General features: G+C 41.5%; 1 protein-coding gene across 9 annotated transcripts in view; it reads left to right on the forward strand.

Annotated features, from left to right (window-relative positions):
• The first annotated feature begins 1,276 nt into the window (after window positions 1-1,276).
• The window catches only part of mxt (Eukaryotic translation initiation factor mextil), a 95,232-nt gene continuing 73,492 nt past the window's right edge, over window positions 1,277-23,016 (forward strand). For 7 of the 9 annotated variants that reach the window (XM_053795063.2, XM_053795071.2, XM_053795070.2 and 4 more), the window contains exon 1: window positions 1,277-1,431. In XM_053795063.2, coding sequence (XP_053651038.1) covers window positions 1,426-1,431 — 6 coding nt within the window. In that variant the 5' untranslated portion in view covers window positions 1,277-1,425. The remainder of the gene's footprint in view (window positions 1,432-23,016) is intronic. The other 2 variants (XM_053795064.2, XM_053795065.2) reach the window with 1 other exon arrangement.

Genomic DNA, 23,016 nt, shown 5'->3' on the forward strand with positions numbered 1-23,016 from the left:
CTTCATAATCTTTTCATTGTAGCTTCCCGATCTTTGACTCTTCCTTATTTTTGTCCTTTCCTTTCCCCACCTGTCTTTCTTTCCCACATTTGTTTATCTTTCTCTATCTCCATCTTTTGCTACTTCCTTGTTATTTCCTGCTCTATTTATGTCTACCCTTCCACATGTTTGTTTTTCTCCTTTATTTTATGTCATTTCCTTATTCTATTATTTCTTCCCTTGCTAATTTTACCACTGTCCTCCTCTTGCCTTCAGTCACCCTACTCTTTCCCTATTCCTCCTATTATCCCCTCTTCCTCTTCCTAACCTCGAGTCACTATCTCACTAACTTAACCAAGAGTTCTTGTACTTCCTCCCTTATACCTCTGCTCATGACGGTCTCCCATATTTCCAGTACATGTCTTGTTACCGTCCTTTAAGGGGCAGTTAGGTCACCCCTTCTTATAATAACGTGTTAATTTTTCCACTATAATCTACCTGGTCCATAATTACTATCACATTTGCTTTGTCTGTTTCTTAAGGTGAAGTCCAGGATCTTTACTTAATTCATGGTATAACTTAACAAATGTTTGAGAACAATTGTGTTGTAGATGTCTCAGCTTTGCTCACACCTTGACAACACTATTATCCTCAAACATTTGTTAAGTTGTACCATGAATTAAGTAAAGATCCTGGACTTCACCTTACGAAACAGACAAAGCAAATGTGATAGTAATTATGGACAAGGTAGATTATAGGGGAAAAATGAAGATTTTATTATAAGACTGGAGAACCTAGAGGCCTGTTAAGGCAGTGTTAGTAAGGTGGGTGTGGTCCTGGTCGTCTAGTACCGGCGTTTCTCTCCGGTTCACAGTAAGCAAAAGTGAAATCGCTCTAGTAATTGAGGAAGTATATGGTGATGCCTGTGCGCTGCCGCTCTTCTGCGCGCTTCTATAATAACTTTTATCGAAGATTATCGGTAAAGTTCTACTTGGAAGTCAAAAAAATATAGTTGCCCGGAGTTTGTATGTGGGATGAAGAAGAGAGAAGTAATGTATTAGGGTTGTAAGAAGCAGGTAATGTTGCTGCCATGAGCTTCCCACTTACAAATATCTCTACATGGCAACTGACCCTCGGCCATATCCACTGAAGTTATTTTCTGCAATTTTCGTAACTTTATTCATAAAAAATATTTATATTACACGTTAATACTGTGGATAGAACACACACAGTAAGTTTTACTTGAGACATAGACACAAAGTGTGGAAACAGAGGCAGGAGGAATATTTTCCAGCCGGTAAAACCTGGCAGTGTTAGGAGCCACGAGCTGGTGAAGTTAATTCTGAACATCAGTGTGATGGTGACAGCTGTCGTGAGTACTGCTACACCACTACTGTACCTCAGGGACATTTTGTTTTAATCTTTACGAACCTTCGACATAACGACATGATGGTGAGCTATAACATCTTGTATGCGAGTGATGATATAAACTATAAGCCAAAGCAGAATCTTATGTTAAACCATTGCCTTTTAGGAATGGTTTAGTTTTAGTGATTTTTAAGGTACAATGCACGCAACTGCATTGATGTCATGAATTTATGATTTAGAGTTTGAAGCTCCTGTATTGCAATGTTTGCTGTTAAATACTTAGGAATTTGGTTTGTCGAGTCTAGGAACTTTTCATGTACCTGATTACGTATTTATTTCTTATATCTCACAGTCCAATCAAGAGTTGTTTTTAATATTGTCAAGTATTATATTTTATCAGTTTTTTGCAAGTAACCAAGAAGTCTGTGACTATAATAATAAAAAGTACAGTTTTAAGTCCATTTAAAAGTCAATATTTAATAGCAAAAGATAAAAGAGGATAGGTGAAGTTGTGTGAGGTTGAACTTGAGTGATGGTGGGAGGAGCTGTCATGCTCTCACCTCTAACATCTTTTTGTATCTTTGCTGCACTTTATACGTTACATATATTACTCCTGTTGTAAAATGCTTCTGCATGGTATATTGCCCTTTGTGAAACACATTTCTTTTGATCCTCCCACTGATGTTTTGATGGAAAGTTTTGGAGAGAAATTGCATGATTCTAGCTTCATTCATGACCTCATTCTCCACTAGAGCTGTACATTAATGGTTAAGGAACACCATTGCGTTTTTACTCGTGTGAAATTTTCTAACCGTAACATTTTAGGAACGTTATGAAGCTAATATTTATATTCGTTCACGCACCTTTTTTAAGAGGCGACAATTTTTCTCTCGAGTCATTATTAAAGTTTCATACTCTATGACCTGCCTATTGTGGGCCAGTAGGCTTAGAGACACCCATATTTGTGTTCTTACGTTATGCATAAATTGTACCGCCAGAGCTTAGCAATAGCAAGTTGCTCAATGGTACGGCAGTAGAGAAGACGACTTGATGTAACTCCTAGCCATGTAAGTGTTGGTCTGACTCATGTGGTAAGTCTTCCCACATGACCCACATATCCAGGAAGTGTTGTCACACGGAGCTATGCGCTTTTTATGTGCTTGCTTGCTTTTCTACAGATATTTACAGCACCCAATGTTGGTTTAGTGTTTCGAAGCATCTGTTAGTCACATTTGTAAGTCTCGTAGTTCGGTGGTACAGCACTGGGCCTATTACATGTCACTGCCAGAGTTAGTCCAGCCCAGGAGTCTCCTCTGCTTCTCCGGAGGCTGGCGAGAGTCCTGGGTTCGATCCCTGGCCAGTCGCAATCATGTTCTTTACTTTAAAACACTTGGTGGACATGCAAGAAAACGTGCCCACAAAAGCAGAAAACTCTCCGGGGGGAAAAAAAAAAAAAAAAAAGCATTAAAACAAACTCAGACATGCCGAACACTATTAGACGTTCACAGTACTACACATACGCAGTAACATGCACACAGGAGGAACACTGTTTAAACTTCGCCTCTTTTTTGCCACCATCTTCGCAGTGTTTGCTACTACCTCGCCTTGTCTATCACTGACATGACCTCACGCAAGGTTACTGCAATAAAGGTCAAGTATCAGTCATGCAACCCTTCTGCAGTTTCATTATCACGTATTACACCTTATGACACCAAATGTTGCAATTCATGTAGACTTAAAATTGCAGAGCAAGGTTGGTATGGTATGATAGTCCTTTACTAGCAATCTTGTACTTATCTAGTTGTGCCTGTAAGGGTTATTCCCATCCCTTGGCAGCCGACCTCTCAGCTCTCATCGACAGATTCTACGTAGAAGATTGCTGGTCAGTAGGTTTCAATCATACTTACTCTTGAAGCTGTGTATAATGTTGGCCTCTACCATTTCATGCAGTTAAGCGTTCCTCTTACCACCTTATGGGAAAGAGTTCTTACTTACATTACTGTCTAAATTAAACAGTCTTGAGTAACCTACAAGGAAAACAGTTAATCCACTTTACTAATAAAATTCTGGCAAACGATCTTAAGAGGTTATTAACGGAGTAGCCACAAGTAGTTGAAATACAGAGAACTGAGATGAGGTTTCCTCTGTTCTATTTTATTTTAGGTCACTGACTTGAGAGCGCCTGTTGTGCAGAAGTTTTCATTAAAAGTTTTGTTCTTGATTATTTTTAACCTTGGTCATTTAAACGCCATCTCCACCGAGTAGTACCAATACAATTCACATTATTATAAAAAAGAAGCGCTAAACCACAAAGGCTATACAGCGCTGCAATACAATTCACAGCTGTTTTCTTGCTAAAGGTTGATCGTACCTTCAACCCAACTAACGACAGGTTAATTCCCCTGGTTAAGACTTATCAAACAATCTTTAGAAAACGATAATTGCCTCGTTTACTCGTCCGTCAAACCTTCGTGAGACCAAGGGTTGTTAGGGATCGAGGGGGAAGAAGAGTTAAGTGAGGCGCAGGGGTTGTGTAGAGCAACGGCCAGGAAGTCAGTTTAATGGAGAAGAGATGGGCTTGGCTACTGTGGACAATTAATAAGTTGTTAGGTAAGACACGTATGCAACAGTTAGACAACTTTATTCCGAAACGTTTCGCCTACACAGTAGGCTTCTTCAGTCGAATACAGAAAGTAGGCAGGAACAGTAGAGATGTGAAGACGATGTAATCAGTCCATCACCCTTAAAGTCGTAGAATTTGAGGTTGTCAGTCCCTCGGCCTGGAGAAGTTCAGTTCCATAGTCAGGAACTATCCTGACTATGGAACTGAACTTCTCCAGGCCGAGGGACTGACAACCTCAAATTCTACGACTTTAAGGGTGATGGACTGATTACATCGTCTTCACATCTCTACTGTTCCTGCCTACTTTCTGTATTCGACTGAAGAAGCCTACTGTGTAGGCGAAACGTTTCGGAATAAAGTTGTCTAACTGTTGCATATGTGTCTTACCTAACAACCTGTCGGTATTGTATACCATTTTGATGTTCAATTAATAAGTTATATTCTTCTGTATAAAATAATCGGACTAGTACATTGAAAAAAAAGATAGGCAAGGTTATCGGCTACTGTTAGGCGTTGTGTGGTCCCCTGCAGGTTGTCAGCTTCCCAGTGACATAATATAGGAGAATTGTCCTCGGAAATTGTGCATGTCTGCCACAGGCATCTATAACACAATCGTAAGGCATCTTTAACAAATTCGTCATTAAGGCATGATTAATATAACTACTGCCATGATTAATTTTAATCCTGTTCATGTCGGCTCTCGTTTTCGCCGCGTATTTTCAGTAGTGTTGTGGATATTGCTTGTGTATTATGTAACACTTGCTTTTATTTACTTAGTGATTTTATTAACCGGACTTGGGAAATTGTCGAGTATCCTAGTTATAAATAGTTGTCCTCCAATTATTTTGTTGCGCGGTATGTGTATATAAGCGATATACTAAGTTGATCTTTGGTAAACCACTGCCACTAGTTTCAAACAATTCTGAAGGTGTTTACTAAACTGTTAAGAGCAGTGATGCATGATGAACATCACTAATTCTAGGATCTGTTTACCAAGTTCAGCAATTGGGAAGCAGTTGCAATTTTTTATTTCAATATTTTTTAGACCTGCTTATTGTGGAAAATATTTAAAAAAAAAGAAAAAAAAGGAATAACCTGTATGCAAGTTTGATTTGTGCTAGGATTTTGATGCTCTGTCTGATAAAGTATATATTAGCATATGCTTACGTTGTAATGTCGTCTTGAACCTTGTAGTTTACAGTGCACGTGGTCTGAAAATTGTTGCCATTATTGTAACCTTGCCCGTGCTAAAACTGTATCATACTATGTGCCTGTCAAAAATAATGGCAAGACCTTAGCTTGAAAAATTCCCAGCCCCCACATTTATTTAATAGTGTCTTTATTTTTACAAGTACATGTACACTGTATACAGGCCTAGCTGACATCAGTGACTTACTACTATGTAGAAAGCCGCTTATGCTGAGCATTTAAAGTAAATTAGGTCAATTTTTGTCCCAGGATGCGAACCACACCAGTCAACTAACTCCCAGGTACCCATTTTACTGATGGGTAAACAGGGACAGCAGGTGTCTTATGGAAACACGTCCATAATGTTTTCCAGTCGTACCGGAGGAGATTCGAACTCCGGACCTCTGTGTGAGTCGAGTGCGTTAGCGATCCAGCTACGGGACAGTCCTAGACCAAAGTCTGCAACTTAACAATGGTTCAGGACCGAAACTTCTTGGTTTCGTTTTCAGTTGAAGTGCGGGTGTAGCTAAAAGTATTAGGTTGAAGTACAAAACTTAACGGTGCAATTTTAACAAATTGTAGGCGTGGATGATGCTTGGGAATCATTAAAGCGCATGGTTTTGGCTCACAAATATGTGAACAGCGGTGATTGGTGTTCCCTTCAACACTCGTGGTGAGGCTTGTTAATCTTGGTCTGTCGTGACTGCCAGACACAGGGAAATGCTTGTGGGTTGAGAATAGCGATTATCTAGAGGTTGTTTTGCCAAGGAGGGTTGAATGGTTGATTGATGAAGCTTTGAGGGATAGTTAAATAGGGTTACTTGACAGGGATGAGGATGAGGAGAGATTGCGACGAGTGAGTTCTTAGATGAAGAAAGAGAAGTTTTAGAGGATAAAACTAGGAAATATATCAGGAGTACGTGAGATTAATAAGAAATGCTGGAGAAGTGGAGAGGTTGCGGCAAAAGGAAAAGAAGAAACGAAGAATGTGACCATTGGAGAAGAATGAAGAAAAGGTTTTGGAACGAATAAAAGAATAAACATTTTGAGGGAATATAAGAGATTAACAGTAAATGCGACAAAAATAGAAAGTGTAAAGCTATAAAGAAACTGAGAAGGAAGTGGAATCGGTTCGAAAGCATAAGAGTTGAAGAGGGAGTGGATTATTTTGAGCAAAATTGGATTAATCTGCGTTATGCAGATATCCTGTACCGTGATAATTGCTTAGTGGTTACAAAAAAATAGCCGTTTTCCCCTTGTCATATTCCTTCAAACAGGATGGATTTCAGTTTGAAATCTGTCAGCATAAGAAAGTTGAAGGTGAGAGCAAGATGCGGACAGCAACAAGATGGGTACAGGTGGCGGCCATGACGTCACTGAGGTGGATGGCATATAAACAACCAGAAATAGTATGGCCACGTGCTTCGCTCTGGGCATGGGCCGGGATATGGCCATATTACGCTCAACATAAGCAGTGCTACGCAGTTGCTGTGCACGTAATAGCAATGTTTAATATGCAAGGTATATATACCGAGAGAATTTAAACTGAAAGCTTGTCAAGTGCACGAGGGTGAGAAAGCTATTAAGTGACCTGTCCTCTAACATAAGTAATACTTTTTCTAAAATAAGGAGCAGAATATACACACAATCTCAATGTATATACCCTGCAAGCAGCAAAATAAAATTTAAGTGCATAGTCGCATTTCTACGAAGTTTTGCGAACTGAATCCTACTCTCATGACGTAGAATGAGGGGAAATATAGCTAGTGTAAATGAAAGCTAGGCTTAAATATGAGATACAAATAAAATGATACGCGTCCCCAAGAAAGCTTTAAACAAAGAACACAGATTCTTGCCGCGTCTTGCATTGCCTACTTCTTGGTTTCATTCCAGACGTATGCATCCCTGCCTTATTCTCGGCTTTCCTTAATTGGAACTTGCTACTATAGAGCGCCAGACCTGTATGTGATTTCTGCAGTAAGCCAGTTTTCACATGTGAACTCTGACAAGACAGTTGGGATAGATCCCATGCTTCACGCTCTGCGGCTCACGAGTTACAACTAGCATTATTACTTTCCCATATTGTTGCATTCAGTGTGTGAAGTGTTACCAGCTCAAGTTGTCATTTATGTTGAGTAAGAGTTGCTGTGTGGCAACAGATCAATACAAACACATGCACGACACATTCATTTAAAGTTGTTTTCATCCCTTAACTCGAAATGTCATATACATATTCATGTATTGCGTCTCAATACTTGTACAGTGATAAACTACGTAATGTTTTCCAGTGTCACTTCTAGGTAGTGACATGTTTGTAAATATTAAGGGCAGTAAAGTGCTCTTTCAAAATTTATTATAGTTGTACATATTATTGACGGGGAGGAAAGGTAACTAAATACAATAGAACTTTGATAATAGATTTTTATGTTTTGCATTAGCAAAATTAAAATTAATATGTGCTCCCATATGTAGAGCTTTTCCATTTTTTTTGGTATCTCATCTTAGGCGTTTTTGCTTTCGTTGGTTCTAAAATTACCGGGGTACTTGTAGGGACCTCGGGGAACTCCTTGGTCTTGGTGAATTGTTCCAGCCGCGGTATTGCAACTTTTTATTCTTCTAAGAGAGTCTTTGACATTAACAATTAAATTGGAATTTTAACTGATTCTAATTATTTTAATCTGTATTTCTTTAATTTAAAAATGTTAGACTCCAATATAAATATTGACATTCCTCGAAGCAGATATTGCCAATTCGTATTCCATTGCTACTGCAGTGTATTTACTGACTCGTCATAAAGATCCCATTCAATATAGGTGCCTGTGTCTTTGGCATGACATTGGATTTTATTCATGGGGAGATATTAAACCAGTAGGGATCATTCGGCGCGTGCAGACTGAGAGGTGGGCATAACGTAGGAAAAGGTTAAGTAAACGAGAGATGTGAGAAAATGAAAAGCACAAAGAGAAGAGAAAGTTGATTTACCAAAAGCGATGAAAGAGGCCAGCAAGATGGGTGTCCCGTTGTGAAGACAAAGACGGGGCAGTTGCAATAGACAAAGACCTGAGCGTAAACATGTAGCCAAGATGTGTAAAGCTTTGCCAAGTTAAAATGTACATATTCGATCATTTTTCACTTGTCTGTAACTTTTTAAAAATTTTCACTGTCTTGTACTGTTTTTCAGTACAAGACATATATATATATATATATATATATATATATATATATATATATATATATATATATATATATATATATATATATATATAATATATATATATATATATATAATATATATATATATATAAATATATATATAATATATATATATATATAAATATATATATATATATATATATATATATATATATATATATATTTGATCAGTTAGCCATACATTTTTTATTTATATTTCCTTATATTTATGCCCCTCTTACATTTACACACTAAGTGAAAATTTCAGGATCATGTCACTGCAACGTTCTTAATCTGTGTTTGTAAGAAAGATTCCTGATGCTGGGATTTAATTTTATTTTATTCCGTCTGTGTCGAACATGTCCGTTCTGTAGCAAAGAAACGCAGGATATTTGCACTTAAATGTGTATTGCATATATACATATATATACATATAATTATGCATGACACTTGTGGGTTTAGCGCTCAGTTATGATTATACATATTAAGTTTACTGTATTTTTAGTTTTAGATATTAATTTGCTGTTGCTGCTATTGACCAGGTGGATTGGAGCTGTAGTGACCTTTGTGGGGTTAAGACAATTTTAGTTTTAAAATATTTAATTTCTTGATGTCGAAGTCGGTTTGTGGCAGAAGGAATATAGAACTTGGCCACATTGCAGTTTCTACCTTTACCATCTTCTGTGTATTCAAATGCCCTAGTCTCAATTTTTATCATTGTATATTTTGTTTGAAGTCACTGATTTATAAAGATTTGATATGATCACTGTTCTGTAACCTCGTTTACGTTCATTCAGGTTGAACAGGGTTGTTTTTTTCTTCCAGGCAATTTAAAACCTCCCAAAAGAATGCTAGATACAATAATTTGCGTTGGTGACAAGTTCTAATGGTTAGGATAGGGAACTGGACATGGGGTGATGGTATTGATGAGTGATATGATATAGCATTGATGCACGGTGCAATGATGGTGGAGGTGGTGAAAATTGGGAGGTGCACTGTTGATAGTTTTTTTTTCCCTTACCTTATTACGTGAGGAGAAAGTGAAGCAATCACACGCCCATTAAGTTAACGTCGTATAAACGAGGATGGCCCTCCCACCCCTACTGTTAAGTTAAAAGGTCTGTTTCGTTACAGGCTCTGCTGTTACGCTAGTTTTGTACCGAAGTGCTCGCCAAACTTTCACTGAAATGATCTTGGAAAGGGACTTGAGGTATGACTTCAGGTTCTCATCAATGGCTCGCTCACTCGTATCCCAAGCAATGTTTTAATTAAAATACAAGTTACAGTAATAGTATACTAACAGAGTTGGATAATCCAATTCTTGAAGGTTCACTTTCCTCACACAAAAAATATGATATTCTAAATAGCCTAATAGCTAAAAATTTAAACGAGAATGTCACCTAGTAGTTTTTATACTTAATACTTTCAATACAAGGCTCTCATTTTCAGCTTGGAAAGCCATCCTCGAGGTGAACATCCTAATAAATGCTAGGATACTGTAGGACATTGATCCCCCTCTCTGATTTTCTTAATTGTCTTTCTGATCGTCAGATGTCATTAAATAGACAATCAGACGTCAGTAGCTACATATTGTCAGTCAAAAAGTCTTGTGAATACTTTGGGCTAGTTATGACAAAATGTAGATGAAAATTAATTTGCGTCAGCTTCGTTGAAGGGTGGCATCTTAACGTTAGAGGGCTCTTGATCTAGGTAACTGGAGTGAATCTCCTCTCCTTGTATCAAACCTGATTGCTTCCCATTCCTCAGGCGCTGATTGAACCCCATGGGTTTAGCGCCTCTTAAAATAATCATCAGCTGGGTAAAATTTATTTTGAACAACCTCTTCAAGGGGGGCTCCTTGGCGTGGTGAAGAGGCTCTTGGTCTGAGGAATTAGACCTGTCGGTCTACTTCCTCAGACCGAACCTAATTACCCCCCAATCCCCCGTTCCCTATCCCATCCTCCCCATCCTCCCCTTTTTCCTTTCCTCCTCCCCACCCCTCCCTTTTGCCCTTCCTTTTTGGCCTTTTTTTTTTTTTTCTTCACAGGCACCCTAGTTCCTAGGTAGGGGAAAGGGTACCGGGGTCCATCCCATTCCGTTGAGGTTCTTGGCGGTGGCGTAGTTTGCCGTGGAATCTGGATTGCCTGGGGATGTCCTGATCCCTCTCCGGTATCCTGGAGGGTGGCTTTGGGTCTCTCTCGGGCGACGGGTGTATCTCTGGAAGCCACCTTTCGGATTCCAGGGGTGGTGGCCGAAGGAGGTATGCTTTGTGGCGGATTTCCGGCTGCCCTCTCTTTTGTCCACCGAGGTAGCTCGGCAGATGTGAGGTTGCTATCCCAGATTGCCGGTTTACTGGCATGATGGGTAGGGTATGGCATGGGTTCCATGCTGCATCTGCGCTACTTGCGGTGCTGAGGTCCTCTTGGGCGCGGAGGGAGATTTCTGGCCCTTTCATTCCTCCTAGGAACTATCCCTCCCCGGTCCCCCCTTTTTTTTTTATTCTTTTTTTCTTTTTCTTTTTTCTTTTTCTTTTTTCTTTTTCTTTCTTAAAAACAAAAAGAAAGAAGTAACCTAACCATGGCAGCCCTAGTCCATGGACCTGCTACCCCCGGGCCCCTTCTTGATACCGCATCCCGTTCTGACCCCGCCTCGTCTTTGGACCACCTCGTCTTTGGACCACTCTTCGGACACTCCTCATGCCTCTGTACCTCTTGCCGGTGCTGTTTCCTCACCCGCTTCAGGTACTGAGGCCTCGACTGACTCCTTCGATTTATCTGACCTTCGCTCTCCTGTGACTATGCTTCCGGCCTCTCCCTCTACGGTGTGGCAATTTTCGAATCGCCGGCCCGTTCCACGTTGGACCAACTCTGGTCCCACGCCTAAACGACAATGACAATTACCTGCTGATGATACTTCTCCACCTTCTCGTTCTTCTCAGAAAAGATCGACAAGTCCTTCACAACCTTTCCACGCTCAGTTTCAGACTGCACAATGGACTAAATTCTTCACTTTACGACCGACTTCCTCTACTGCCTATCTTTCTGACCACAGTATTGGCAAGGCACTCCTACGCCATGTTGGTAAGGATATTTCTTTTCATGCTCTTAAGAGCGGTACGCGCATTGTCACCGTACAGAATGCTACCCAGGCTCATGAGCTTTCTCGTCTTTCCCATATCAATACTGTTCCTGTAACTATTGAAAAGCATCATTCCCTCAATTCTTGTAGTGGTACCGTCATTCTGCCCCATACCATAGTTCAACAAAATTTCCAGACATGTGGCACTGACATTCTTGAACAGCTGGAACTCCAAGATCTCCCAATCCTCAAGGTAGACACTTACGTTCTTCCTGCCCGCGGGTGGAGACGATACCCTAGTAATGTGGCTCGTTTAACTTTTGACAGCCGTGAACTCCCATCCTCAGTTTATGTAGCAGGACATCGGTTACAAGTTTGAAAGGTGATCCCTACACCGCAACAGTGTAGAAATTGCTGGCGATTTGGCCATCCAGCGAAATATTGCAGATCTATCGCCGAATGCCCAGTCTGTGGTGCCGATGACCATTCTAATACGTCTTGCAATCGACCTCCCTCTTGCCTTAATTGTCATGAGGCTCACCCTTCGTACTCTCGCCGTTGTCAAGTCTACTTAAACGATCGGGAAATCTGTTACCTCAAAGAGGCAGAAGGTCTCCCTTATGCCATGGCAGTCTCTCATCTCCGCCTCCAAGGGAGACTACCTCGTGTTTCTTATTCCCGTGTTTCAAAACGTCCCCCCACTTCTGGTATCCCATCTTCTGCACCCACCTCTGTGGTTACCTCTCTCATAGTCACTCCTGTAGCCAATTCTTTTGCTGTCCTCGGCTCAGACGTCCCTACTTCAACGTCTCAGTCTGATCTTGCTTCTTCGTGTTCTCTCACAAGCCTCAGTAGTGACGAGATCTCGTATGACACCTCCTCCCAATCGTCCCTCTACTTCTCAAAAGTCAAAAAAAGGTCCGTTAACACCTCCTACCCATCTTCCACCTCCTCATTTTCCCTTCCCTGTCTCTGTACCTGGTTCTCCCCCTCTCACTGGCTCTGTTAAAAGTGTAGAGGTTCACCCTCCTCCTCGTACTGTACCTTCCTCCCCTGTTCCCTCCCAAGTTTCTTCCTCTTCTGCCACCTCCCAGGTTTCTGCCTCTTCTGTCCCCTTCCACGCTTCTCCAGTTCCCTCCACCCTTTTGCCCCCCCCCCACCTTGGTACAGTCCATTACAGTTCCATTCTTTACTCATCCTCCCCTACCATTTCCAATATTGTCTCCCATACGACGTCTCTGAATTCTGAAACACTTGAAGCAATCTCTGAATATATTGCAGACCAAATCATCAATGGACACTGATCCACCCTCCACTCCTTCTCTCTCCTCTACTCCATCTGCGCAACTCCTTTCTTCACAGCGCACCGTTCCTTCGCTGCTTGAACGTTTTCCACTGCCTCCGCATGTGGACTTTTCTAACCCCTCTAGTCCGTAGGAACCCTTACCTTCGGATTTCAGGTATCTTTATCATTGCCAATCATGGCCTATTTACAGTGGAATATACGCGGCCTCAGGGGTAATCCGGGTGAGCTTCAGATGTTACTCTCCCAGTTTTCCCCTGTTGGTGTTTGCTTACAGGAACCAAAATTACACTCTGCTGTTATCTCTCCCATCTCAGGCTATAATTTATTGAATTCTTCAGATCCTTTTCCTGATGGGACCTTTAATGAAAGTGCCCTTCTTCTACGCACTGATATTCCGTACCATCAGCTATTTGTTTGTACTTCGCTGCATTACACAGCAGCCCGTATCCACTTGCATAGGTGGTATACGCTCTGTTCTTTATATCTCTCTCCTTCTCGGGCATTATCTATTCCGGATATTGCCTTTCTTGTTTCGTCATTACCACCACCGATTCTGTTACTTGGTGATTTTAATGCCCACCATTTCCTCTGGAGGGGGGGTTCTCAGTGATTCCCGTGGCATTCAGTTAGAGGCTTTTCTTGCCACCCACCCCCTCCATGTTTTAAATACAGGTACTCACACCCATTTTGATCCTCGGACTCACTCACTCTCTTGCATCGATCTCTCAGTCTGCTCTTCCTCCTCTGCATTAGACTTCACTTGGTCTGTTCTTCCGGACTTGCATGACGGTGATCATTTCCCAATCATTCTTACTTCCCCTTCATATTCACCACCTCTTCGCATCCCACGCTGGCAATTTGATCAGGCAAATTGGAACCTTTACTCACACCTAACTGTTTTTAGAGAGATTCCTTCTTCGTCCTCCATCGATGAGCTTTTACACCTCTTCTCGTCCTCCGTTTTAACCGCAGCTTCTCATTCTATACCCCAAACTTTGGGCAGGCATTCTCAGAAATGCGTGCCTTGGTGGTCTCCTGCTTGTGCTCGTGCAGTACGTTTGAAACGCGCTGCATGGGGCAGGTACCGGTACAATAGAACCACAGAGAGACTTCTTGATTTTAAGCAGAAGCGTGCGATTGCTCGCCTTGTCATCCGTGACGCTAAATGCACTTGCTGGCGAGATTCTCCACCATCACCTCTGCTTCCTCTATGAGTGCAGTCTGGAAAAAAGTACGAAAACTGAGTGGTAAATATTCTCCTGACCCGGCTCCTGTTCTGTGGGTTGCCGGTGTTGATATAGCAAACCCACTAGATGTTGCCAATGAAATTGGCAATCATCTGGTCCGTATTTCTCAGGGACTCCATCTATGCCCCTCATTTCTTTCCTCAAAGTCTGCCAGAGAGTTAGCACCCTTGGACTTTTCTTCTCTCAGAGAAGAACAGTATAATGTGCCTTTTACACTTCAAGAACTGGAGGCAACACTCAGCTTGCTGATCATCGGCAGCTGGGCCCGACGACATTCATATTCGTATGCTACAACATTTACATCAGTCAGCCCTTGCAGTCCTATTACGCCTTTACAATCTTATTTGGTCACAAGGAGTTCTTTCACAGCTGTGGAAATCCGCCATTGTTCTCCTTTTCCGCAAACCAGGCACTACGGGACATGAAACCTCCCACTATCGTCCCATTGCTCTTACCAGTGCAGTTTGCAAAGTGATGGAACGCCTAGTAAATAGACGTTTAGTGTGGTATTTAGAGACACACAACAGTCTCTCCACTCGTCAATATGGCTTTCGTAAGGGACGTTCTATCATAGACCCCTTACTACGCTTGGATGCGTATGTTCGTAATGCCTTTGCGAATAACCACTCAGTTATTGCCATATTTTTTGAGCTTGAGAAGGCATATGACACAACTTGGAGGTATAATATTTTAGCCCAAGCCCACTCCTTAGGCCTTCGAGGCAATCTACCATCCTTCCTTAAGAACTTTTTAACTGACAGGCATTTCCGTGTTCGGGTTAATAATGTGCTCTCCCCAGACTTTATCCAAACTGAAGGTGTCCCCCAGGGATGTGTTCTGAGCACAACACTTTTTCTCCTTGCTATTAATGATTTGGCCTCTAGTCTTCCATCAAATATTTGGTCATCACTCTATGTTGATGACTTCGCTATTGCCTGTGCAGGCGCTGACTGTCACCTTATTACAGTTTCTCTCCAGCATGCAGCCGACAGTTTCCAATTGGGCCACCACACGTGGGTTTAAATTTTCCAGCACTAAAACCCACCAAATTACTTTCACTAGACGCTCTGTCATCTCCGATCATCCTTTGTACCTCTATGGCTCCCGTATCCCTGAACGTGATAGTCAAGTTTCTGGGCCTCCTCTTTGATCGTAGGTTATCCTGGAAACCTCACATTACCTCTCTGAAGGCAACTTGTCACAGCCGGCTGAACCTTCTTAAAACCCTTGCTCATCTTTCATGGGGAGCTGATCGTCGAACCCTCCTTTGCCTACATTCCACCCGTATCTTATCGAAACTTGATTATGGTGACCAGATCTATTCAGCGGCATCTCCTGCTACTCTCTCTAGCCTTAACCCCATTCATCACCAAGGATTACGTTTATGCCTTGGTGCTTTTCGCTCTTCCCCTGTCGAGAGCCTCAATGCAGAAGCGAACGTTCCATCCTTATCCGATCGCCGTGATGCCCATTGCCTTCGCTACTATGTACGCTCTCATGATCTCCGCAATCCTTCCATTTATAGAATGGTCACTGATATTAGTAGACATTATTTATTTGTTCGCCACCCCTGTTTACTCCGTCCCTTCTCTCTTCGCCTTCATTCGCTCTTGTTTTCTCTTCAATTACCACCTTTCTATGTACATGTAGCATCTCACTTTTCCCTACCCCCCTGGGAAGTTCCAGCTGTTCGAGTCTGTTCTTTCTCTCTCCCTTGCTCAAAAGCCCAACTGTCTACGGTTGCTTCCTGCTCTCATTTTCTTGACCACTTTCACTCTCATTCTCATGCCATTGCTGTGTACACAGATGGCTCTAAGTCTTCTGACGGCGTAGGATTCGCAGCAGTGTTTCTGGACAGCGTCGTACAAGGGCATTTACTATCTTCGGCTAGTATTTTTACTGCTGAATTGTATGCCATCCTTACAGCACTTATCTGTATTGCATCTATGCCTGTGTCATCATTTGTGGTTGTCTCAGACTCCCTTAGTGCTTTACAGGCTATACAGAAATTTGATACACCTCACCCCTTAGTCCTCCGTATCCAACTTTGGCTACACCGCATCTTTACCAAGCATAAAGATATTGTTTTTTGTTGGGTCCCTGGTCATGTTGACGTACAGGGCATTGAACAGGCAGACACTGCTGCGCGGTCAGCAGTACATGACCTACCAGTTTCATGTAGAGGTATTCCATTTACGGACTATTTTGCTGCAATATCTTCCCAACTTCACACCCGTTGGCTACAACGTTGGTCTACTATGCTCGGCAACAAACTTCAATCTATTAAAACGAGTATAGGTTACTGGCCGTCTTCTTATCACCAGTGTCGAGGTTGGGAGACTACTCTCTCCCGTCTTCGCATTGGCCATACTCCTCTTACTCATGGGTATCTCATGGAGAGGCGCCCTGCTCCTCTGTGAGAATTGCCAAGTTCCATTATCAGTCAGCCACATTCTGTTGGACTGCCCACTTTATCAATGAGCACGCAGAATTTACCTCCGTCGTCGTCTTCGCTCTGCTGCTCTCTCTTTACCTTCCCTTCTCGCTGATGGACCCACCTTTCATCCAGACTCTCTCATTGACTTTTTGACAACCGACTTCACAAATTCTGATACCTTCAGCCCCTTCTACTTCAGTCTCTTGCTACCCTCTACCCCTGTACTATCCCCTGCCCCGCTGTTTTCTGTAACCTACAGATCATCCCTCCTCCCTTCTGCCATCCAATACCCTCGCTTCCTTCCCTACCCTGCAGCGCTGTATAGCCCTTGTGGCTTAGCGCTTCTTTTTGATTATAATAATAATAATATTTTGAACAAGTGGAATAGATTTTGTGAAGAGTTTTGTTTAGAATATATTCCTAAAAATGTACTATAGATAGTTACGGGAAAACCAAAAATGCACTTAACGTTTACTCAGTTAAATTTTATAGCACAAATACGTGAGGTATGTCGACCATAAAATTTTACTGAAGAGTGACTTGATGATGCTGTTGTCTACCTCCACTCCCTCCCCAGAGAAGGGGGGAGAGATCTGCTCGACAGTAGATGCTGCAAGACTACAAAGCACATGTACACTTACACCTTGAGTATACTCCACACTCTTAGATTGTCTGTCCCTCGTTTCATCTACTTCTTGACAGAATGGAGACCACCAGGAAAATACTTCTCTCTCGTCTGTACCCGGCCTGGACAGATCTGTCATTTCAGCAGAGCCTTCAGCACCGGAGGGATGTGGGGCAACCTGTTATGTACAAGGCCAGAGTTGTCAGGGTACCACACTTGGCTCCACCTCGCGGACAACGAGAAGACTGCACAACAAGACGGGCAGCAGAAGTAACTACACTGGCTGTACCCTTCTCAAGAACATCACTTCATGGGAGATCATTTATTTCTAGAATGACTCTAATCTGGAGCATGTTCGTACAACATAACATAGATGAAATAGTTGACCAAATGAAATCGCTGGCACACAGACGGCTCCAACTTCATCCTATTCCCTATTTGTATGTCTTGTAATAGTCTTTCAAATGAGCTGAGGTAGGCAACGGCTCTTAGCCAGTAAATAAAGGTAGGAACTCTTAACCTAATCCTGTAAAACCTTTGTTAATAAAAAGAGAGGGAGGAAAAAGGAGGGAAGGGGGGGGGGAGAGAGAGGGAGGAAAAGAAAGTTGACTCAGCGTGACCTGCTGCAAGTATTTAGTCGTGAGTTGATTAAGCACAGGAAACTTGCCGGTGGTATGTATATTCTTTTATTGTTATTCTTTTACAGAAACTGACAAAACATTTCATGTATGGGGAAAAAATATTGGTTTTAACGGCAAATGCGCAAAAGTTGTGTAAAATGTTTAGGGAATTTATGAACTGTTTAAAGCATTATGGTGAACAATTATGAAGCCGAGGAAAGTCAATGGCTATGAAGTTAGTAAAATCATATGATTTTATGCTAATAAAAATAAAATCTACCAATATGATGGGAATACCAAGGTAAGGAACTAATTTCTGCTTCATTTTGTTTTCTGTAGGGTTTCGATGACAAAATGTTTTTCACCGAATCTACGATTGAACCTCGGGTAAAAAAAAAAATGTAGGTCAGGAGCCCATATTTCATCTGCCTCTTTCTCAAATTCTTATTGTTGACACGTGTCTTGTTTGTTTAGAACACCTTCCTCATCTAAGAAGCTGTACTTTCAAAACCAAGTTGAGTTAAACATTGCAAGCAACTCATTCCCTTTAATGGTTCTAGTTACGATTAGATATTACATCCGACAATAGCTAAAAATGTCTTTTTTTCTCTCAAAATGATATTAAGGATCCTCATTAGCATTTTGTCCTCCCCTCTATTTTTTGTTTACTATATCTGCATTTTCCCAATAGGTAATGTTACAATGAAGGAAACACTTTCACTATCATTCATTCACCAGTAGTCTTGTCAGAAGTACTCAGGCATCACAATTCAAGATTGGGGACTACATCACCTCTACTAGAAACTCTTGCGTACAGATGACGGTAATGAAAAAGACAGGTACAGAGCTCTTCAGAGTAAAGATGTCAGATGAAGCTCGACTTCGCCTGCCTTTACTTCATTAAAGTCAATAATACTGTCTTCAGCTGTCTGAGAGGGGTCAAAGACTGCATTTGGTACTTCCTGAAAATCACTGCAGTTACATCCCTTCCCACCTGGCGCCTTGAGAGGCACAATATAAGGAGAAAGTGATCCCGGGCCTTGCCTTAGGAGTACATAATTGCTGAGGCAGAGTACCAGGTTGGGAGGGAGGGAGGAAGAGAAAGTAGAGAAAGTTTTGTTTACTTTTATATATTACACCCCGTTTAGAATTACGATATTAAGCAGCGCTACACCCCCATAGGTGTCGTGCAGCGCCTGGGGAATAAAAGGTTATCGGGCTTGATCCCAGGAATGTGACTAGTTTGAATTTCCTGTATTAAGAGCACTTAACCAGAAACAAGGCACCCCTCCCCACCCATCCCTTCTTGAAGGTTTAGAAGCAAGATGCTTCTCGAAACTGGTAACTTGTGTGTATCGTTCGTTTCTTTTTTTTCAGGTGTGTGTAGTTTGGTTTTACTGGAGGAGAAAGTGTGTATGTTGGGGAGATCGTTGACCCTGGTGTGTAAGGGATGTATTCGCCTAGTTGTAGCTACGGGGGAGTTAGAGTTGTGGTTGTGGGGATTGAGCCTTGGCTCGTGGTCCCGCCTTTCTGCTACTACTGTTAGTGTGAAGGGTCTGTGATGGGTGAGCCGGGGAGGAATGTATGTACTGAGGAACAAATGTGTTTGGCTTGGCTGATATCGTGTGTTTATGGCGTGTAGGATTGCTGTTAGTTTTAAAGCGTGAGTCGGTGAGTTCGCATGAATGCGATTGAGCTCACTTGTATGTTCGCGCACTCGAGTTCACTTGTGTGAGAGAGTTCACATAAGTGTGTGAGAGGGAGGGAGGGAGGGAGGTCACAAGTGTAATACAGTAGTTACAACAGTGACATAATGGTCTTGGTCTCATGTTTTCCTAAGATTTCTTGTGTATGATTGCTTCCCTGTTGCTCAATCTGTTCTATTATCCACCTTTCTCCCTCGCCTACACCCTTTTCTTCTCCCTTCCCTCTGATCCTTCACATTGCTACTTCACCCTCCCCCTTCGTCTCCATCAGAGGGAAGAGGAGGATTGCTCAGGTTCTGTGAATCAAGAGCAAGTCGCCGCCATCAAGACACATTTCTCTGTAAAAGGGCTTAGCAAACTGAGGATGGAGCCTCCACTAGTCCATGTGATGACTGATCGACGTAGGGTAGCCCCTAATCTCGTGGAGTCTTGCATGAATGTATACATCGCTAAATTACCTAAGAACTTGCGAATAAAACTACTACTGTAGGCCTAAAGATCCATGAAAGCCATGTTATATTTACAACTAATCATATCGAACTAATCATATTCGTTCTTATCGTCTAACATATTTTGGAAAATTTCCAAAATGTTGTAATAAAGTTGGTAGAATTACCGACAATATGTAAAGTAAAAGGACACAAGTGCAACTAATGTGACATTTATTGTGGCAACGTTTCGCTCTCCAGGAGCTTTATCAAGCCATTACAAACAATACATGGACACAGAGGGTATATAAAGGCTCAGAGTGAGGTGCAATACTAGTGAGGTAACATTTCGATGTTCATTAGTGGTGGTGGTAGTAGTAGTGGTAGTGACAAAAGTAATACAATATGATAGAACAATTAATTCGTACAAGAGTAAAAGGATATAAAAGCTATTACTTGGGTAACATAAAAATAGGTTGTACAAATATAGACTGGAAAGAGGCAGCTTGTTTCAGTGTTCAGTTTCACACAAAGCACATTACAGAGAGTGAACACTGAAACAAGCTGCCTCTTTCCAGTCTATATTTGTACAACCTATTTTTATGTTACCCAAGTAATAGCTTTTATATCCTTTTACTCTTGTACGAATTAATTGCTCTATCATATTGTATTACTTTTGTCACTACCACTACTACTACCACCACAACTAATGAACATCCTAACAACCTGTCGGTATTTTATACCATTTTAATGTTGAACATCGAAATGTTACCTCACTAGTATTGCACCTCACTCTGAGCCTTTATATACCCTCTGTGTCCATGTATTGTTTGTATGGCTTGATAAAGCTCCTGGAGAGCGAAACGTTGCCACAATAAATGTCACATTAGCTGCACTTGCGTCCTTTTACTTTCCAAAATGTTGCTGGCAGCCTGTTCCCACTGGCCTGAAATGTTTTCCAATATTTTTTTTATCTAGATTTGTCTAGTCTGAAATCGGTTTACCTAGTTATGTGCTGATTTGATATTTAAAATACCTTATCTCGTCTATTTATGCCATTCATTCTTGTATATAACCACAATATCACCATTCTGCATCTTTCAAGAGAATGTAACCTCATTCTTTCTCGTCTACTTTAATAGGAAAGATTCCCCATATTGGAGATTAACATTATCCTTTTGTCTTTAGCAAGGACTATTGATAGTGAATAAAATGAACCACTGAATTGTTAAGAACACCAATTTTTTTCATCCCGTCAATGGAGTGGGGAGAAGGATTAAGTGGAGGGAAGCGAAGTAGGTTGAGGTATAGGATCATCTGGACCTTCCTGCATCACATGCGGCTCCACCCAGTAATATTTTTAGAAGTAGATAAATATCAAATGCCCATGGTTCTTTTCTGTGGTGTTAAAACTTACAATTACTACATCCTCTAAAAAAAAGTCTATTAATACTGTGGCATTATTTGCCACGTGTTACCTTTTGTGACATGTAGCTACATGTCACAAAAGGTGACATGTGGCTACATGTCACCTTTTGTGACATGTAGCTACATGTCACAAAAGGTGACATGTGGCTACATGTCACCTTCCTAAAGCATGTAAAGTAAAAGGACACAAGTGCAACTAATGTGACATTTATTGTGGCAACGTTTCGCTCTCCAGGAGCTTTATCAAGCCATTACAAACAATACATGGACACAAAGGGTATATAAAGGCTCAGAGTGAGGTGAATACTAGTGAGGTACCATTTCGATGTTCATTAGTGGTAGTAGTAGTAGTGGTAGTGACAAAAGTAATACAATATGGTAGAGCAATTAATTCGTACATGAGTAAAAGGATATAAAAGCTATTACTTGGGTAACATAAAAATATTAAAATGGTATAACAACATAAAAATAGGTTGGACAAATATAAACTGGAATGAGGCAGCTTGTTTCAGTGTCCACCATGGGGAACTTTGAAGAAGCCTTCGTTGATACCTTTAACAGTGAGTGGTTGCTCTTGTGATGTCTTTAATAGTTGAGTTATGTGACCCCTATGCTGCTTGATACGGGTGAGCAGATGGTAGCAGCAGTGTTGCGTGTGGGAATGATGATCCGTCTGTCAGATTCACTTTGTTCATTGGCATTGTTAAGGATTTATCTTTGTTTCCTCAATGAAATATTGGGGAAACTTTAGCATCGTAAATGTTTGTGAAAAGTAATGACATTCTATACACAAATAACCCGCACATAAAAGAGAAGCTTACGACGACGTTTCGGTCCGACTTGGACCATTGACAAAGTCAATGACTTTGTCAATGGTCCAAGTCGGACCGAAACGTCGTCGTAAGCTTCTCTTTTATGTGCGGGTTATTTGTGTATCGTTCCAGTCACGGTATTGTGCCTTTTTTGTTATTTAATGACATTCTTCCCGGATGACTATGAAATAACTGCAATACAAGTCATGTGGGTGTCTGACAAAGATCTATTGTCCTATTATCCTTTTGTTTACGTTATCACTCAGAATGAGCATGGCGTGCATAATGCTAGTCGCTTAGGGGGTGCAAGCTAAAATTGAGATACAGATGCGCTCTTCAAATTTTAAAAATTCCTATCTACCACTGCCTTCTACCAGTTCAGTGTGGCTACCACTCCCCGCTCTACACTTCAATCCTTTGGAAGAAAACTAAATTTCCCTGACAAATTGAATTCGCTCTGCATCCCGGCCGCCCTTGCTCAGTCTTTTGAGGATTGAGGAAAATATATGCAGCAAATTAGAGTTCAAAGGCCTGGATATCTCCAAAGTAAAAACTTTTCGTCCCTCTCGAGGGAGCGGCCAAAACCATTCTTAATTGTTGCTGCTCTCCCATTAAGTGTAGCTGACGGACCATTAGTTAACAGTTACACAGCTGCATCCGACACCACGGCAGCTGGTGTCAACTCACCTGTTCCTTCGTCTTATTCCTTTCTTGACCCTTGTGGGTTTAGCGCTTAGTTTTGATTGTAATAATTCCTTTCTTGATTTGTTAAAATCCTCATTTGCTAGCCTTATTTTGCTTGCTTATGGTAGCCATTTTCCTTCCCGCACTCGGGTCTCTTGTTACTTGTACTACGTTGTCTGTCTCCTAATTTCACTGGATTTGCCCCGTATCTTTTGCTGTGTGTGTGTGTGTGTGTGTGTGTGTGTGTGTGTGTGTGTGTGATATATATATATATATGTATATGTATGTATATGTA

This window comes from Cherax quadricarinatus, chromosome 72, assembly GCF_038502225.1.
Source record: "Cherax quadricarinatus isolate ZL_2023a chromosome 72, ASM3850222v1, whole genome shotgun sequence".
Taxonomy (NCBI): Eukaryota; Metazoa; Arthropoda; class Malacostraca; order Decapoda; family Parastacidae; genus Cherax; species Cherax quadricarinatus.